At 31.3% G+C, this 19,513-nt stretch overlaps 1 protein-coding gene across 6 annotated transcripts; it reads left to right on the top strand.

The window, feature by feature from the left end:
* The first annotated feature begins 8,185 nt into the window (after positions 1 to 8,185).
* On the top strand, positions 8,186 to 18,066 carry LOC127076538 (serine/threonine-protein kinase MHK). Of its 6 annotated transcripts, none has more exons than XM_051018217.1 (19): positions 8,186 to 8,403; positions 9,361 to 9,474; positions 9,604 to 9,693; positions 9,788 to 9,866; positions 10,833 to 10,901; positions 11,181 to 11,270; positions 11,834 to 11,972; positions 12,092 to 12,194; positions 12,356 to 12,408; positions 12,716 to 12,782; positions 13,238 to 13,349; positions 13,451 to 13,516; positions 13,634 to 13,702; positions 13,770 to 13,830; positions 13,976 to 14,080; positions 15,161 to 15,195; positions 15,313 to 15,358; positions 16,953 to 17,028; positions 17,671 to 18,066. In XM_051018217.1, the coding sequence occupies exons 3-19, from the start codon at positions 9,686 to 9,688 to the stop codon at positions 17,798 to 17,800; spliced, it is 1,308 nt and encodes a 435-aa protein (XP_050874174.1). In that variant the 5' UTR covers positions 8,186 to 8,403; positions 9,361 to 9,474; positions 9,604 to 9,685; the 3' UTR covers positions 17,801 to 18,066. The 6 variants fall into 6 exon arrangements, 5 of the variants coding, with proteins under 5 accessions (XP_050874174.1, XP_050874173.1, XP_050874177.1 ...); XM_051018219.1 differs by having other exon boundaries at positions 8,198 to 8,403; positions 9,366 to 9,474; XR_007786835.1 differs by having other exon boundaries at positions 9,361 to 9,693; positions 15,109 to 15,195; positions 17,671 to 17,830.
* The last annotated feature ends 1,447 nt before the right edge of the window (positions 18,067 to 19,513 follow it).

Raw genomic sequence — 19,513 nt, 5'->3', positions numbered from 1 at the left:
CCAGTGTGGTGCATGATGGTTGTTTCGGGCCAGGGTGAAGTGAGATATTGAAATGAACATAAACATGTTATTTTCGTTTCTTATTTGAATATGGTTATCTCTTCCCTCTTTCCCCTACACACATTGGGCCTCACTCACTCCTTGGCCCATCATATTTCCTTCTTGCACTCTCATAATACTAACACACCCCTGACTCCAACAAGAGAAATATATGGGGCTTGTGCAGATGGGCCCTACGCCCTGTTCCTTTTTGCACCCTGTTCAGCTCTTAAACCCCCTGTTTGTTATGCCATTGCATTCTTTTTGTTATTTTTTTTGCTATTTGTTTTTGTCATTTTTTTTACATATTTTGGTTAATTGTTGTTAATGCATTTTTTGACATGAAATAATTAGAAATTAACAAGTGTACTTGCTTAATCCATTAGGTTTTAAGTTGATTTTTTTAATCATTTTTACATTGAGTTTTTTTAATATACTTTGAAATAATATGGCTAACCTAGGTTCTTGATTAGGTTTTGATTCACCATGGTAAGTTCGAGTGCTATCATTTGTATGACAATTTTCACTTGATCTTTGTGGTTATTTTGCATTCAATTGTCCATTGGATTTTAGTTATTTTAGTTCTTTTTTTATTGAAAATCTCATGTGATCATATAATTCCATTCACCTTCATTTGTCTACTTTGATCACGTATAAGATTAGACCTAGTTCCTAACTTGCATCCTTGTTGCATTTCTCATTTTTGTTGTGTGATTGTGCTTGAGGATTACCATGGCCACTTGATTGTTCTAGGTAATGTATTAGTTGAAAACTTGTATGATAATTTCCATTTCATTTGGTTTATATCATCCCCCCATTGTGGGTAAAATGTCCCTCATTCCCATGAACATGTAATAGTTTATTATTTAATTTCCTTCATTGCTTTCCTTTGCATGCTAACTAATAAGATAAAATAAAACGATAAAGATAACTTTTCAAAAGAATAAAACACACTTGATCCAACGTCAAGTGCTTTTCCAACTAAAACTCACTTGAAAGCAACGTGAGTGCTTGATCCGACGTCAAGTATCTCATTCATTCCATTCCATTCTCACATTTATATTTCTATCTCGATCCCATTATTCTCACACTTTTCTTAATCAAATAAATTTCAAACAATTGATCCAATGTTAAGTGTCTTTTCAAAATATTTTCACAATAAACTAGAAGATAAAGGCGGGGTGTACATACTTGTGCACAACACTCAAGTACTCGGGTTGTCGGTCGTACCTAGCTTGTTGACCAATACTTGACTTCCATTCAAAATACTTACAAATAAAACGAGTCCAATTTGGTGCTCTGAGAGTAAAAAAGAGTGGTTAGGATGCCATTCTCCTCTTAACTTACGAGTATTCTGATTGTTGGTTGTACTTATCCAGTGGTTAGATGTTTGTCTCCCTCTAAGTACCAATGATTAAACTCTCCAAACAATTTCATAAACAAAAACTCTTTGGATGAAAAATAGAGGTTATGATGCAATTGTCCTCTTAACTCCCAAGTACTCAGATTGTCTGTCGTACTTAGCTTGTGGTCTGATACTTGTCTCCAAGTCTAAAAGTAACCACAACCAATCAAATCCAATTTTCCGCCTTAGGGTAATCAAAAACCTTTTCACACACTAAATGTTACTTCCGTTTTACCGAGGTATGAACAATGCTTAAGCCTCTCATGTGTAAGCACACAAGTCATGTTTAACTTCTAGAATGTAATCCAAGCACATCCATTTTATCGCAAACAAATAAACGCTTAAGTCTCCTATGTGCGAGCATACAAGTAAGGTTAACCGCTAGAACGTGAATGTTAACATTGTTCACTAAAAACAATCAACACACATTCCATTTTGTACTAGGAGCTATGAAACTCTTACTTCCTTATTGCACAATAAGGATACGTAAGCATAATGGTTTGAATCCTTGGCAGACAAAGTGGTTCACATTTAGTACAACGAATGTAAGGAGTGTTAATACCTTTCCCTTGCATAACCGACTCCCGAATCTGCTATTGATTGTGAAGACCATTATTTTTGGGTTTTATCGATATTTTCCCTTTCCTTTAGAATAAATAAAATTTGTTGGCGACTCTCTATTTTTCGCGGTGCAACACAAGTCTTTTGTGGATGAGTTTAATATACCATTCCATGCATCCATTATCTTTTTCAACACCACACCAGGTTTGACCATTTTTCCGTCTTCACCCTTGATTTGTTTGGTGCCTACCGCGAGTATGAGCAGACTTCTCACTTTTTTGGTTATGTGATATTGACAAAGTAATGCGTAGGATGTAGGAAACACCTTTGTAATCGAATTCATCAGTGTGGTGTCTCGATCGGTAAAAATCACGTTCGACGTGTTTTCTTGGTTCTTCAACACAGTCTTGCACATTTCCAAGGTCCATGTAACGTTGTCCTCTTTTTTAAGATTGCAAAAATGCAAATCCCACTAAAAAAGTCTTCTCCATAGAAGTAACACAAACGATTTCTAGAAGCGAAAGCCTATACTTGTTGGTCTTATACATTGAATCAATTATGAGGACAATGAAAAATGTGTTGTACAACTTGATACTTTCGAGATGAGTCCAAAATATGTCACAAATAGTGACTTTATCCTCATAAACTTTGTACCTAGAAACATAGTGGTTCTCATACAAAAGCTTCAAAGGTTGTTGCATTTCAGATTTTGGACCTCTTATCGTCATGTTGTTTCAATAACACGCATTGTATATCTGCTTGATATTTAAAACACTTTCAAGTCTTTTCCGTTTCAAATATGCAAGTATGTTTTTCGGTGCCACCCTAATTAAAGACTTATCTGAAACAATTTCCTTACCCTCCGGTTTAAGGCAACATACGATGGGATGGCCAACTAGTTCGCTTTGCAAGGCATGCTTATGTTATTCAGAATCACATTAAATTTCCATGTATAATTAACCTTACATTATCCATATAATTTAAACAGACATTCGTATTTTCTCGATCCGGTGTCATCACGTTTCAACTTATGAACGGTGGAACATACATGCCACTTCTCTCGCATCTCATGGTTGCAAATGCTTGCATTTTATTTGAACCATTGCTAGACCTTTCGATTACAATGTCAAACCTCAATTCCATGACCTCAGTATGAACCCATTCAAGCCTATGTTCACGAGAAGTAAACAATTGTTCATTTCTAAAATGTTGACCAACATCTGTCTCGACAACAACTATAACATCATCCTTCACGTCATACGGTTTAACATAATCCTTCACTTCATCCATTTTTACATCATTACTTATAACAACTTTAGGAAACATATTTGGGTGCACCATATCTGATACGAACTAAAACAAAAAAAAACGTTTTTCAAAACTCACAGTAGTAGGAAAATATGGATATGTACATCTAAAACATGACTGGGTAAATTCGAATATGCACATCCGGACTCGACGTTCATTTTTCAACTTAAAAAGAAGATTAATGTAAGCAATGTGGGATAAATGAGTGAGCTTTACCTTAAATTGTAGCTTCTTTTGCTCCCTTTGATGTGGTAAAACACATGAATGATGATTTGGAGTAAAAAAATTGACTGAGAATGATTTTTTAAGGGTTTTGGGTTATGGAAATGATATGGAGTGTGGGAGATATGGTCATGCAAGATGGTGTTATATTCAATTTTCCACTTGATATTTTCGGATATGCATTTTCGAAAATATCACTGAATGATTAAATAAATCAGCTCAATCAAAAATGCAAAGTAAATGGAGTTCAGGGTTATTTTCGGAGATGCATCTCCAAATGTATTACATAAAGTTTTGCAGATGCATCTCCAGACAAGTTTTGAAAAAAATGAGATGACTGATTGATTTACGAAGGATGGAGTGTTTTTAGGTGGGTCCAAAAACATATCTCCAAAAATACCCAATGACAAATTTGAGTTTTCAATAGTTTTAGTCAAACCTTAAAGGTGGGAAAAGAAATTCCCTAAATTAATCACATCCTAGTAATTATTATTGAGAGATTGAGTTAATATATGACTGACATTGTGATAGAGTTGACAATGAACCGAATCAATTCGAACATAGATCGATACTTGACTCCACAACTAAATCGTTAAACTAGGTTCATAAACCAAATGAGTTCAATATGAAAAAAAAAATTAAGTTCGTTAACTAAATGAGTTGAATTTGAACTATGCATAGTTTGACTCATTAGGTTAATAAGTCCACTATATGAGAAATGTTATATTAGTTATAAGATTAGATTTAAAAACTTACTCTAAGTCTTAGCTTTCTATTTTGTTTTATTCCGAGAGTTTTAATTAATCATTTATATTATTAAGTGAGCAAAATATTTCTAAAAATAATTATACTAATAAATTTGCGTCATATAAAAAAGATTATATAAAGTGATTAAAGATTAAATTTTTTATTTAATAAAATTCTTATATCAAATAAAATTTTCAAAGATTTTTTAGAAAAAATTAAATTCGAATTTTATAATATTTATTTTATTTAAATATTTTTTTTGAAAAATATTAATTTAAAATATCAAATATATAAAAAAAATAGACTTAAAAAATGACTTCTAAATTCATGAAACAAACGAGTTGAATCTAACGAATTGAGCCGAATTATTCGTGAATTTAAAATGAGTCGAGTTTGAACTTTAAAAAAATCATATCAAACTTAAATCAAATTTTAAGCTAAACAAATTCTTATCGAGTTGAGTCACACTGAAAATAATTCGACTCAACTTTATTCATTTTCAACCAATAATACAAATTCAACTTAAAGTGTAATAACAACAATAGTTAAAGTGTATTAAATTTAACACACCCACAAAAAAAAAGTGTATTAATTTCTTTTTTGACTCATATACTATATTATCATTCATATTTTTCTTCAATTTGCACTAAATTATTACATAAATATTAAATATGTATTTCTCCTAAAAAATTAAATCTATAAAATTCTATAATTTCTAATTAAATTCTTAATAAAAGAACATTAACATTCCAATTAAATTGTTTTATTGTTTTCCTAAAAATCAAGCATAAGAATCTGAAACAGAATATGCTTGTCTCTCTGGCCACGAAATGACCATAAAACCAGAATAATACTTTTAAAGACTTTCTGACTCCTTATTCTTATCCAGTCAACTAGGGTACAATTGTCTTTCCAAAAATATTGAGGATGAAATCGTCTTTCAAACCACTGAAAATAAGGGTAAAATTGCACACTCAATACTATTTATGTTATTATTAAAGTTATTGAATGGCACAATGGTAAAGACACAATACATTTTTATATCAACGTAGGGGACCACGTCCCCACCCCACTTACAACAGACAAGCAATCCTTATTTTAATATTTTAAAAATAGTATTTAAAATAATAAACTAAAAGTTTAAATATTTATTTAGAATTATTTAATATTTAAATTACTTTTTTTGACATTTTTAGTTATTATTTTGAAACAAAAATCGAATATAGTTTATAAGATGATTATTTGACCAAATTACACACCATAAAAGATGATTTTTTTTATTAAAATAACTAAATTTAAAAAAAAAATCTCCAAATAACCAAATTTTCCTATTAATTCCAAATAATTAAATATTTTATAAAAAATTGACAGTGCAAAATACATGCAAATTCAATTGACGCAAATATTTAAAAGAATAGAGCTAGCACCAATTGAATCGAAGAATATATATAATTACGTCAATTAAATCGGTGACACTCACAAATATTTATGCGAAGTAAATATATCCGGCAATTCATCTCGTAGACAATAGTCAATTCAATTAACATATTCATCTTGTACCAATTAAATTGATTACAATTACCAATTCAATTCACACTAACTCTACTTTTTAAAATTCAAATACTAATTGGATTAACATGCTCTTGCTTTACTGATTTTTTTTAAAGCATGGGTACTTTCGAAATTAGTTTAAAAACTTAATTATTTAAAGTTTTTTTTTAGAAAACTCAATTATTTTAATAAAAAGATATCTTTCACGGATATATCTTATTATTTTATTTATTATTACTCTCTCTGACGGAGAATAACACAATTTCCTATTTCACACATATTAAAAAAATATATAAATAAAATAGATTAAATACTATTTTCATCTTTCATTTTAAATATAGACTAACTGACTTAAATATTTATTGTTATTATTATTTTATTAAATTTTATACTTTATATTAAATATATTTCTCAATTATATTTATTAATATTTTAATTTAACTAATAAATTTGATATTATTAATCATTAATAATGACATCACTTTAACAAAAAAAAAGTTAAAATCAAAATTTAATGGAGTGAAAATTGTGAAATAAAATGACTAAAAACTTAACTTTAAATATATAAACTACTAAAATTTAATTTAGATAAAAAAACGAATAATATATTTAAATCTTATTTATTTAAAAAGGTTTATATATATTTATATATATATATATATATAATATATATATATATATATATATATATATATAATATATATATATATATATTATATATTATATAATATATATATATATATATCATCATACCATCATTATTAATTACTCGATTAAGTCAATTCAATTAGTAATTTTGCAAAAACATCTAACGTTGTTGTAAATTTTTATATGGATGTTACAGTAAATTTGTATACTAAAGAGTTATATGTCGATTCTGTTATACATTTGAGGAAGGTGTGCGAGAAATATCTAGATTTATTAAAATATATTGAAAGTACAATTTTGGATTAGGTGAAGCTGAAAATTATTTGTGCATAGACCGATCCTTGATCGTATTATGTGTATTGGATGACTTTCAGAGTCACGACACTTTGTTCAAGTTTATTTGAAATCGGGATGTCCTATACCACTTACATTAGTGGAGTGGACGACTCATTCAACAATAAAAGTCGAGACTTTGTCAGACCAATTTGTGGAAAGGATGCAAGAGTTCACCGTATTGAGCAACATTGGAAGAAAATCAAAGGCACAAAAGTCAAAGGGGTACTACCCATACTTATATATTTAGTCGACGATAAATCTTTCGTTTCGTTTTACTTTTTCTTCATCAATTAAGCGTATGTAATTATGTATTAATATTAATGAAGTGCAATATATACAATTTCAAATATTTAAATATATTTTGATGTTTGCCAAAAGATTTGTTCATCTGCCAAATAAAGATAATATGATGGTACCTCCAGAATAATATGATGTTTGCCCGAATATTTAAAGTTTTGTTTTCTGTTTGGTTCATGAGAGGTTTCGGGAATGTACCTATAAAATAAGATAATATAATGGTATTAGAAATGTATCTCCGAAATCACCACATTTGTCTATAACTTCTATAAATTTAGGATATTGTTTTTTATTTCATACAAAAAGAAAATGTCACAAATATCACAAATAAAAATCATCTGGTATGTCGCAAATGTCTCCTTTTTTAGCACGACACCTCGACTAAAGTTTAAGAACAGTGAGTACACCTCTTTTGAAGATCTGCAACACGAAGTGCGAAATCTCTTACCTTACGGAGATAATCGAAAATTGTGAAGTCCGAGTACTGTTCACCGTCAATTAACAACGATACTAAGATTGAGTTCAACAACTATGAGCTCAAGGCAGACGCAGATGTAATGGCTATGTGAAATATATTTTTCCGTTTCAAAACAAAAGTTCGGATCATCGTGGAGGCGACAATTTCAATATTGATAGAAGATATTGTGAAGATGTTGAAACACCCACCTAAATATTGAAATGTAATGTCTAACTTTATGTTAACATCACCTATGTAATATTGATTTTATGTTATGAATGATAATTTTATTTTGTCAAAATATAACTTTCTGATTTTCTATTTCTATTTCTATTTCAGTATGTTACGGACAGATTTCAGAACTGTATATCCGAATCTAAAAAATACACACTCCTAGAATATGCTTTAGAATTGACCTAAAATATATATTTTTGAAGTGCATCCGAAGATGTATTTCTGAAATCTAAAAATATATTTTTACGTCGGACTTTAGTAATATATAAGGTGGATTAAGAAATACCGTTTTGTTTTGTGTGGGTTTGGATCCAACCCATTTTCACAAATGATAGCTTGACCCAATTTATTATATTTTCCCTAAAAATAAAATATTTATCATTTGGTTGGTTTCTTCTCCTTTGTTTTTCTTCTATTCTATGGAATCCACCCTCTCTTTTTTGCATTTTTCACATATCCGAATTCTCTCTCTCCAAGCTTCTCCCTCTTCTCTCTCTTTTTTCCACCGATAACCGTTTTCTACCGATTCTCTTCCTCGAGTCGCCATTCTCATTACTGATCCGCGTTGTCGATTCTGCTCCGATTCTTATCCTACACGGTGAGTTTTGTTTTTCTTTCTCTTTCACTGTTCGGTTTCGTGAATTTCCAGTTCTTCGTTTTGATTTCTTTCCTCTAGTTCGTAGCTTGTAAGCAAACTCCAATGCAGTTTGAATCATGTTATTCATTTTTTTCTTATTATGATCGGTTGTTTCTTTCCTTAGAGAATCAAAATTGAAATTTCAAGATGAGTTTTCATCACTGGTTTGAGTTGGAGCAATAGTTTATTGATCTATTGCAATGAACAAAATCCAATTTTATTTTCGAATTATTTCTAAACAGATTGTATTGAATGTGAATATGACATTTTGTTGACATATGATTATTGCAAAGAAACTTTTTCTATATGGATTCAGTATTCTGTTTTTGTTTACAGTGATGGCTTGGTTTGTGTTTATATTAAAACACACAGGCACAAATCGTTTCAAGCTTCTTGAGAGATGTTGGAATAAAAAGTGATTATTTTTCCGCTAATCCAAAGGAATTTTAAGTTTATAGTTTTTTTTTTCCTTCTTTTTTTAATTTATGTGTTCTCTAAATTGATTTTTGGATCTGCTGGCCAATAGATTTTAATTTTCATGGGGAGGTTAAATAGAGGAGTTTAAGTTGAATTCATCATGGTAATGATATTGTATTGGGGAATTTGAACAAATCACTATTGTTCTGCAGTATGTTGTATGTTACAAAATATAACGAAATTTGAGCAAACCACCATTTTCTGTGATCCACGTTTGATGACACTGGTTAGGGTCTGTCATGAGTGAATTGAAAGGCAAACCTCCAAATTGGTTGAACATGAAGTGATTTTTTGTTGTTGAGTTTGCAGTTTGCACAATAAAATATTATGTTATTACTGTATTTCCTAATATTGTACTTTCCAAGTGCACTTGTTGTTGGTTTGATGTTTAAGGTGGTAATTAATTTTTGAAGGAACTAAAATTTGTATATTATTTTCCAGTGCAGCTTATCACCTGTTTTCCAATACACCGACTCAATTTGAAGTTGATGTAATCATGATAGATCAACTTTGTAGTATACAAACGATATCACCAAGTCAGCAGGGGTTCTAAAGGTACACGTTGACATACTGCTTGCTGTTTGTGGATCGCTTCTACCATGAAAAGTGGATTATTGGTGATATTAAATGCTTCATGCTACATTTCAAATCTAAACTACATATTCAAACCAAATTCCAACACAGTGTTGACAGTTAGATGTCTCTTCATGGAATCCGTTCCAGTCTCTTTGAAGTGTTATCGGCTATAGTGTTATAAATTTAAAAAATGGAAAGGTTAGTTTCTTTTCATCTATTGGTTTGTGCACAATTCTCAGGCTCTCAATAACGGCCCCAGATTAATTTATTTCATGTTTGTCTTTTTCTCTAGGTATAAAATTTTGAAAGAGCTTGGACATGGTTCTTGCGGTCATGTATATAAAGCCCGTGATACGAGAACTTTTGAGATTGTAAGCAACTTTAGCTAACTAAGTAAACTTTTCAACTTCAGCATATTCATGTGCTTTTGTTCTTCTAGCAATCTGGTATAAGTTATCCTTCATTGTGTCATGTTCATCCCAAAATAACTGTTTTAAACATTTTTCTTTCTTTATCTCTGTATCCTCGAATCTTGTATTTCAGTTTTCATCTTTCTCTTACAAAACATGCTGGTCCTACTCGCTGGCCGGGCAGGCTACGTGCAAATGGCACTCTGATGTTAAGTCAACCACAATATAGGGGTAGTCAAAATAAGGAGTCCAAGATCCTTATTCCCGCGGAGGAGTGTTAAATGGGCTAAAAGAGCAAACCTTATATTTTGGGCAACCCATGTATTATCGCCAACCCGAGGCTGACCTCCATTAACAATTCTATTATTCAACTGGCACTGTCCTAATTCAATTCTAATAGTTTAGTGGTTAATACATCATGTTGGAGGAGGCAGCATGATGTATTAATCACAAATCTATTAGAATTGAATTTGGACTGTGTCTATTGAACAATTGAGTTTACTATGAAAGGAAGCCTCAAATTGGAGTGCCTTTTGCAAGACCTCTCTCGTTGGAATGTAGGACCACCGTCAAGACACGTGATAACTCCCCCCGTGTTCTGCACGATAGCCAATAAATTTTATGTCATAATAGCTCTGATAAGTTTAGGTCTAGAGCAAATGTATAATATGTTTAAAGTGAGATGTGTCAATGGATATTTTGTGGGGGAATGCAATAAAGATAAAGGTGTTATACATTCATACATACATTTTGTAGTGAAGGTCGAAATGGATATCTAAGTTTTGTTTAAATTATAAAAGCATGTTTTACTTTCTGTCTCCCCCCCCTCTCACGAGGTGGTGTTATTCCATAAAATTGTACTTTCTGATGTTACATTTTGGAATATCTTTTTGACGTTTATGCTCCTATTCTCATCTTATCTATTAGGTTGCTGTCAAAAGGTTGAAAAGAAAGTTTTGCTTTTGGGAAGAATACACAAATTTAAGAGAAGTTAAGGTATGCACTACAGTAGATTTTTTGTACTCAAGGTGATTTTCACGCATTCTTGAATCTGCAATAAAGAGTTTGAACTTTATTTGGTTTGAGAGCTTTTTTTCCTTCCATTTTATATTCACTTTTAATTACAAAATTGTCACCTTACTTTTGCTTATGCATCTTGCTTTCACAGATTTGAATAGGAAACATTGACCAATCGAAAAATTATATTCAAACCAAATTGACTCTTATTTGAATGTTGATTTGTCTCCACTGATGTGCGTTGCATTTCTTCTGCAGGCCCTCCGTAAAATGAATCATCCAAATATCATAAAGTTGGGAGAAGTTGTTAAAGAAAATAATGAACTCTTTTTAATTTTTGAATACATGGTAAATAAAGCTTTTATTCTTAAATTTTTATTTATTCCTTCATTTAGTATATTATATATATTACATTTAAGTTTCCTCTCAGCATGTGAAGTGATTTTTAGATATCTTATTTTTTTTATTGACATTTTTTACATCTCTTATAATATAGTGATGAAAATGAAGAGGGCTATATTATCTATTTATCTTGCAAATGTTGAGGAAAAAATTGCTCAAAGAGGAGGAATTGTAATTAGGATGAAATGATATTATCATCCAAGAATTCTAGACCATAAAAATGGTTGAAGAACTACCTAAACGATCTACTGATATATTATGGCGCGTTTCCATTGAATAAAACCAATTTTATAGCCTAAAAGAACAGGGATATGATAATATCCTTAAATCTTAATTTGGCAGAAAATAACATATTGTTACACGGTTCTCTGTGCTACATGCATGTTGACTGGAAATATTATTAACTCCTATGTAATTTATCCGTAATCCTCCAATATTCACGCTTAAGGTTGGGTGGGATTGACTGTTGTTTTCTCAGCAAGTTCTTAACACACTATTTCGTCTTTCAGGATTGTAATCTTTATCAATTAATAAAAGAGAAAGAAAAACCCTTTTCGGAGGAAGAGATACGATGCTTGATGAAGCAAGTGCTCCAAGGACTTAGTCACGTGCACAAGAAAGGATTCTTTCACCGGGATTTAAAACCTGGTAAGGCATATAACTTCATTTAGCGAATTTCTAATGGCACATTGTGCTTATGTTTCCAGTTCAATCTGTCAAAAGAGTCAAAAAGATCATGATCTGATAGGAAAGTTTGTTCTATTCAGAAAATTTGCTGGTGTCAAATGATGTTCTTAAAATTGCTGATTTTGGACTCGCTAGAGAAGTATCATCAATGCCTCCATATACTCAATATGTTTCCACACGGTGGTGAGTTATGTTCTCTCATGTCATCTTTATTAGTTTATCTTTTTCAACTTCGGATGCAACATTAAATATTTTATAGTCTGTGCGTGTGCGCGCATGTTATTTTAAGATATTTCTTCATCACATTATCAACTTCATCACATTTAATATTTTTGGGAATTCAGGTACAGAGCTCCTGAAGTTTTGTTGCAGTCCGCATGCTATACTCCTGCTGTTGGTAGGCATTATATGTGTACATTATATATGTGTAAATTATATATATGAGAAAACCATAAATTTCACTCTAAACAAAATAATGAGAAAAAAGTAAGTACCACGAATACGGTGCGTGTACTCGGTGTGGGTACTTCACTATTTTATAAGTACCCATGCTTCAAAGAGTAGAACCATCACTTTCTTTTGCTATGAGTTTACATTTTTTTGGTACACTTTCTATATTGTCGAACTTGTTTGCCATTTATGCTGTCACTTTAAGATGGTTTTTCTTCTTGTGACGATGAATAACAAACACAAGTTTTTTGCAGACATGTGGGCTATTGGTGCTATATTAGCTGAGCTTTTTACTTTGACCCCCATATTTCCCGGTGAAAGGTATCTTAAGAGTCCCATGTTTTCTCTATGGTTGTCTGCTGTAGTGATAATGGCAAGACAAACTCATTTATGTCACCTACTTGTTTTTTTGTGCTTTACATTTAATAAACTATTAATAGCTAATTTAGTAATGGACAATATTGTTTTCAATAGCTAATTTACGTTCTCTATGGTTCAGGTTTTCAATAGCTGATTTAGTAATGTACAATTTACGTTCTCTATGGTTCAGGTTTTCAATAGCTAATTTAGTAATGGACAATATTGTTTTTATGACTTCATTATATATCTCAAGGTGTTGTCAAATTCGTATAAAAAATGTATGTTCTATGAATTTTGTGGACTTCTTCAAAATAAATATCTATTTGGTTTTCAAGCATAATATCTTATAGATTCCTAAAAATGAACTACTGGTTTTTTTAATCACATCTTATAAAATTACTTTTGTCCAATGACAGTGAAATAGATCAACTGTACAAAATATACTGCATTCTTGGTATGCCAGATTCAACTTGTTTCACCATAGGTGCAAACAACTCTAGGCTATTGGACTTTGTACGCCATGAAGTTGTAAGTGTTCATATAGCAGTAATATGGTCATGTAATATTGTTTTATCATTTTCTTTTCATTAACGCATCCTGTATTTTTTATTGTCGCGATTGTTCTACAGGTTCCACCTATGAAGCTTTCTGATATCATTCCAAATGCTAGCATGGAAGCTATTGATTTAATCACAGTATGTTTTGGTCCAATAGCATCTGCCTATCTTCATATCAAATACAAAATATTTACTGTTTTAATTTATGTCGAATAGTGATTTTTTTTAGTATCTACTCCATTGTAAATTCTGCAGCAATTGTTATCATGGGACCCATCTAGAAGACCAGATGCGGATCAGTCACTGCAACATCCTTTTTTCCATGTAACATTTTTTTTAAGCCTGTTTTATTATACTTAAGGTCTCCAATTCACCGACATATACTGAACAGGTGCATACAAGGGTTCCTCGTTCACTCGGTGATCCACTCGAGCTGAAGCTGAGTAACAAGAGTGAGGAAATTTCTTTTTCTGTTCCATGTCATATCCTTAATTTGAGCCCTTTCAGTTTGTTAGATAACTACTATGTTAAAGGCTAATTGCACTGATAAGGTTTTTTACTCTAGTGCTTATTGTTTTCTTTCTGCACTGCTCTCAGGGGCAAAGCCAAATCTTGAGTTGAAATTGTATGATTTTGGCCCTGATCCCGATGATTGTTTTCTTGGCTTGACATTGGCTGTAAAGCCCAGCGTTTCAAACTTAGGTATAGTATCATAACTATTTATTTTACTATAGAAAATGTAATTAATGTGTTTGGCCCAAGTGATTGCTCTCTTGCACCCAATTTTAGTAGAATAGTATGGTTGGTATTGTTGCTTGTTTGTAATATAATGGAAATAACAATTCTTTTGTTAAAATTTTCTTGTTTGCATAACAAATAAATTTGTATTTTAAAGTTGGGTTGAGGTGCCTCATTCGTAATGCCAATTGCGCACAGATTGAAAGCCAAAGTTATATCCTACACTAGAAGTTGGCTAACTTTATTAATTTAGTTTTTTACTTTATTATTTTCAGTAAATAAATAATAATAATCTTCATGTCCAACCATGTCATTTACTGTGGTTAACCTGTCCATGACACCCTTTTTTTTGTGATATATATAATCGTCTTTGTCATCCGGAATGATGTTGAAAACAGAACTGCCTAGACTAATGATCTCATTCCCTTTCTTTGAATGCAGTGGTATGTTATGAAAAGAAAAAGTTAAGCCTTTCTTTCTTTTAGAAGATTGATTGAATTGGCGAGAGTCTAATGAATAAATAGTGGTCTTGGGGTAGAATATTTATTTATCTAAATTTGTTATTTGAGGATACTAAGTGGAGCAGTATTCTTGACTAACTGACATACTTTAGAGCATGTCAATTGTTATTGTTTGAATTTTGTTATTTCCCCCCTTATTTCAATTTGATTTTCTTAATACTCACACGGGAAGATGTCCTGGCTTCTACTGAAACCCCGCCACTGATCTGTATGGCTGTATCTGTTTCAAGTTACAATTTGTTGATAACGATTTTCATTTTCTCGTGTCAAATCTAGGTTCTGTTTTTTAAAGACGCCCATACCTAACAGTTCTTTGAGATATTTAAGCTTTTTCCAGTATTAAATATTCTTCACTCTGTACACTTTGCAACCCCGACCTCACTTAATGGAAAGACAAGGTTGTTGTTGTAGTACATTTTGCAACCCTGACCGTTGTTCACATTATAAACTTTCTCTCACTTTCTCCTGCAGTTCATTCAATAGTAAACATTCCTGACCATTTGATTATTGTCATTTCCTGCAGATGTGGTTCAAAATCCATCGCGTGGTATGGGAGAGGTTGGTGTACAGTGCTGTATATTCAGCAACATACCATATTCCATTTTTGTTTGTTTTGAATTCCTTTTATTATATCTGTTTACATCTTGTTTGACTTAATGCACTATGAAAATGCAGAATATGCTATTTTGCTCGAATTTTAATGATCATCAAGATCAATCAGGTGATTCTTAGTTTCTTAACTTCTAATTAAGTTATCTATATTTGCAGAGAAGAGTTTGCTTTTAATTTTTGAATTTTGGTTATCAATCTTGATTTATATTTCTGGAAATCTTCGTTCTGTTTTCTAATAAATGAACTGTTACTTAAAAAGAAAGTATCATACATACAGCGGAGAAATCCTGCTGTATACATAAATGGTAAAACTATGTAGGGGTAGAACATTAAGTTCTTACATGGAACAATTGATCCCTCTTATTAGAAAATAGAGAAGAAAACAATTGAACCCTATATCTATTTGAACAACTGCACAAAGGTTTGCATAAATCAAATTAGCTGAGGATCATAATGACACCAGGACAATGCTATACATTCATTGCTTTGTTTTCTGTTTATGGCATCTTGGATTTATTTTGCTCTAATGTGGTAAATTTTGTTTGAAGATATATGGAAAAACTCTGTCCAATACTAATAATAAGATGCGTCAACTTCTTGACCGGATCCTTTGTGCTGTGATGTCATCAGATATTGCGAACATTTCTTTTGCCTAATGTAGAACTGTAGAAGACACACCTGTTTATGTAATTTCTGCATTTACCAGTTCCTATATGCCTAGTAGGCTAGTAGTTTCTAAAACAGAAAAACTACCGATTTATTTTCTACTCAATGTGCACATAGAGCTTCCTTTGAACACTAACAAAAGCACCATCGTGCTTCAGGGAGCCAAAGGTCCAGTTTTTGACAGGGATAAGCAATTAGTTAGATCCTATTAAATGCTTAAGTCGCTCCTATGAAGCAACAGTCATAGCTACTTGGTCAGTTATGTCAAGGGACAAATGCTACTCCTTTGTCTCAATTTAGTTGCCCTTTGAGTTTTGCACACTCTCTAAGATAATGATTAATTATGTTGATCATGATAGCCAATATTGCAATCCCACTCGCAAGATTGTACAGTTTTGCAATCTTGATGGGGCTTGACGAACCTGTGAAGGCAAAAACTCGGATTTGGGTGGGAACCTTGGGATAGTTGTGCAAACATGTAGGGGCGGTGGGATTGGGCATTTCTGCCGTTTGTGTTCATCTTCCTCAAAACTCTGGTTTCACGGGTTCGGGTTGGGTTTGCGACCCGGTTGCTTAGTAACAATGGTTAAGGTTCAGATACATTAAAGAAGGTTTTTTTTTGTGTGGCTGTAACCTGTGCACCATTTATTTCTCACTCTTAATTCCAATTAAATCCCAATTAGTTTCTGAGACCCTCTTGTTTACTAAAATACCCTTATTAATTATGATTAGGGATCTAGTTAGGATAGATGAAATACAAGGTATAGTAGTGGAGAAAATTAGTAAATGCTACATTGATATTTTAATTCTAAATTGACAAATAATTTTCTTAAAAAAATATTGCAAAGGGACACTTAATATGAGACGGATGGAGTAACATTGTGGAACTACCTGCAGATTCCAATTAATTAGCTTGGTTGTTATTTCTAGAATGAGACTGACATTTTTCTATTTCTCTTTTGAAAATTTTCTGTTAACTTTCATTTTCTTTTTACTTGATATGATATACTAAATAGTCCTTTTATTGTGTGATCTAGTTTTTTGGTCATTATTATCTCCTGATCAGAATGGAGTTCACAACTCAGCAGAGACTTCATTATCATTGTCATTTGGGTAAGTTCTTGCACAAACTCTGCATTTTCTTATCATACATGCATATTATCTTGATGTCATTATATTGTAATATTAGTGATATTTGAGGAATAAATATCTCAGATATTTATCATAAGGTAAAGTAGAAGTATAACCAAGACTATGTTTTTGACTTCTTAAAAGATGAAAAATTAATTATATTCTGCTTTCATATCAGGATCTAAATGCTTCACTACTCCATAAAAATGTTACATGTTGAAATGGAATTCAACTTAGTACTGCTAGAGATCTAAATCCATATGAAAAATATGAAATACACGCGATTCAGATAAACGAATTATGACAAGTGATTTAGTGATTTTTAGTGTTTGTGATAAACATCTTGGACACCATCAGAATGAGACTCGGCCTCCTAGAAAACATTAATAGTTCAACAGTAATATTATTTAATTAAGCAAAATGGTGCCTTTTGTGTAAGTTGATATGATAGGTTTACAAGTAGATCAATGTAAATATGCATAATATAAAGTGCTGCAATTTATACTATTAGATTAATTATATATAGATATATGCATTAGTTTTTGTTAACCAAACAAACTGAGCCAGCAATGCGTAATTTATCGTTCTGCTTCGTTTGCATTGGCTTGCTTGTCTTCTCGACAGATCTGTTCAACACCAGCCAATTGGAATTCCACAGACAGCGGGGTTTTCTTTTCAGCCTTTGCAGCCTAACATCTTAACTACACCATTTTTGACACCGTCTTCTCCGTTCCAGCGCCGGCATTTCCTTTGAATGATTGTCTGAGCTTTGATCAATGCTGCAAGATCTTGAATCTCTTGATAATGCATCAAACAGTTTTTTTTTACCGAGGTTAATTGTTTGTACAGCTTTGTTTAGCATTAAAAATAGCTTTACATTATCATGAAATATGTGTATCATACAAATATTTGATCTCATTGGAGTTTGTAATATTAACAGCTACCCTTTTTTTTCGGGCGTCAAATAATTCCGAAGGGAATGTAACCCTAAATATAAGGATGCTACTTTTCCCCTCCCTAGCCACTGAAAACTCCTTTTTTTTTTAGAGTGTATTTTGCGAATTTTCTGTATGTGTTCATTATAACTCATTTGGAGGTGTGGCACTAGGTAGGCGAGTTAGGTTTTGCAAGGTAAGTATGATCTTTAAAGCTTAGGTCTAATCAATACTTCGTCAAAGATTTTTTTGAAGATTTCAACGGACCTTCATTCTTAAAAGTCTAGTATAAAGGAATTTCTTTTCTCAAATACTTGACAAAAAAATAAAAAATATCTATGTTTTCAGACATACATCTCCAAGCATATTGTTATGACACATATGTATCTTCAGATTAAAAAAATCTCTTTGTTAAGAATTAATCTTGTTAAAATTTAATTTGAAAATATATCTGCTTCTGCGTTTTAGGGCTTGTTCACATATGTATCTTCAGATTAACTCTTATTTTCAAATTCAGGTGTGTTTTTTGGAGATGAATCTCTAAACGAGTTTAATTTATATATAACGTCTGCCTACAAATCTTCTTTTTCATTTTATGAAACTTTTACAAACCCCTATTGGAGCTTGTGAACAATTTTTTTAGGCTAATTTTTCAAGAAACAACGGTGTCTCTACTTCAATAGTACCATTCCCATTTCACTCCATTTATTATATTGAATATTTTTCATCGAACATTTTTTTAAATAAGTTTTTCATTAACTTTTTTATTAACCTAAATAGTTAATTTTAATGCATTAGGTAGTAGTTACATTTGAAATAGATAGCTGTTAGAGACATGCATTATGCTTTGAATGCATTTTGGGTTATTAGGGAAATGCTGTTTTTTTTGTTGCCATTGTTGCAAACAAGAGCTTTTTCGAAGATGCATCTCCGATTGTATCTTTGTTGGCATGGTGTATTCTATCCTCCCAAATATTGAAGTATTTCCACGATTCAAAGGGAGTAATGCACAAATTAATAAAGGGGATGGAGATGCTATTCCACTCTTAGTTTTATAAAAACGGTGGGTCTCATGTTTATTTGGAAGGAAAATAAATGATTGTAAATTTAAAGTGATTATTTTGTTTTGAGTCTCGTGTTTTTTTTTTTTATCTCTGATTTGGATATTTAAATTTTAAATCGATAAAGATATATATTAATTTTCCGTGTTAAATAAAATTAACTTTTTTAATAATTATTATCAAATAAAATTTTCAATTACTTTATATAATTTATGTCTATTTTATCAAACTTTAGTTATATGATAAATAAGGATTGAAATTGCTAAATTTTAAATTAGTTTAATATTTTTTTACATAATTATTTTAATTTTTATTAATGAGAATGTAAAAGTTTATTTAATTTTATCTTTGATATAAGTTGAAATATGAGTGTTCTTTTTTAAAATATTATTATTATAGTTTTTATTATACTCTATATATGGTCACTATAGTAAAAGAAATAGTAAACTATAATTTATTATGGAAAAACTC

The sequence above is a fragment of the Lathyrus oleraceus genome, chromosome 4 (genome assembly GCF_024323335.1).
Source record: "Lathyrus oleraceus cultivar Zhongwan6 chromosome 4, CAAS_Psat_ZW6_1.0, whole genome shotgun sequence".
Taxonomy (NCBI): domain Eukaryota; kingdom Viridiplantae; phylum Streptophyta; class Magnoliopsida; order Fabales; family Fabaceae; genus Lathyrus; species Lathyrus oleraceus.
Note: the sequence above shows the minus strand (reverse complement) of the source record. Positions and strands in the feature narration are given on the sequence as shown.

Excerpts from the sequence above, each read along its gene's own strand:
- LOC127076538 (XM_051018217.1), top strand. Across the intron at positions 10,902-11,180 it reads CAAATTTAAGAGAAGTTAAG|GCCCTCCGTAAAATGAATCA; the intron begins GTATGCACTACA and ends TTTCTTCTGCAG. Across the intron at positions 13,517-13,633 it reads AAGCTATTGATTTAATCACA|CAATTGTTATCATGGGACCC; the intron begins GTATGTTTTGGT and ends TAAATTCTGCAG.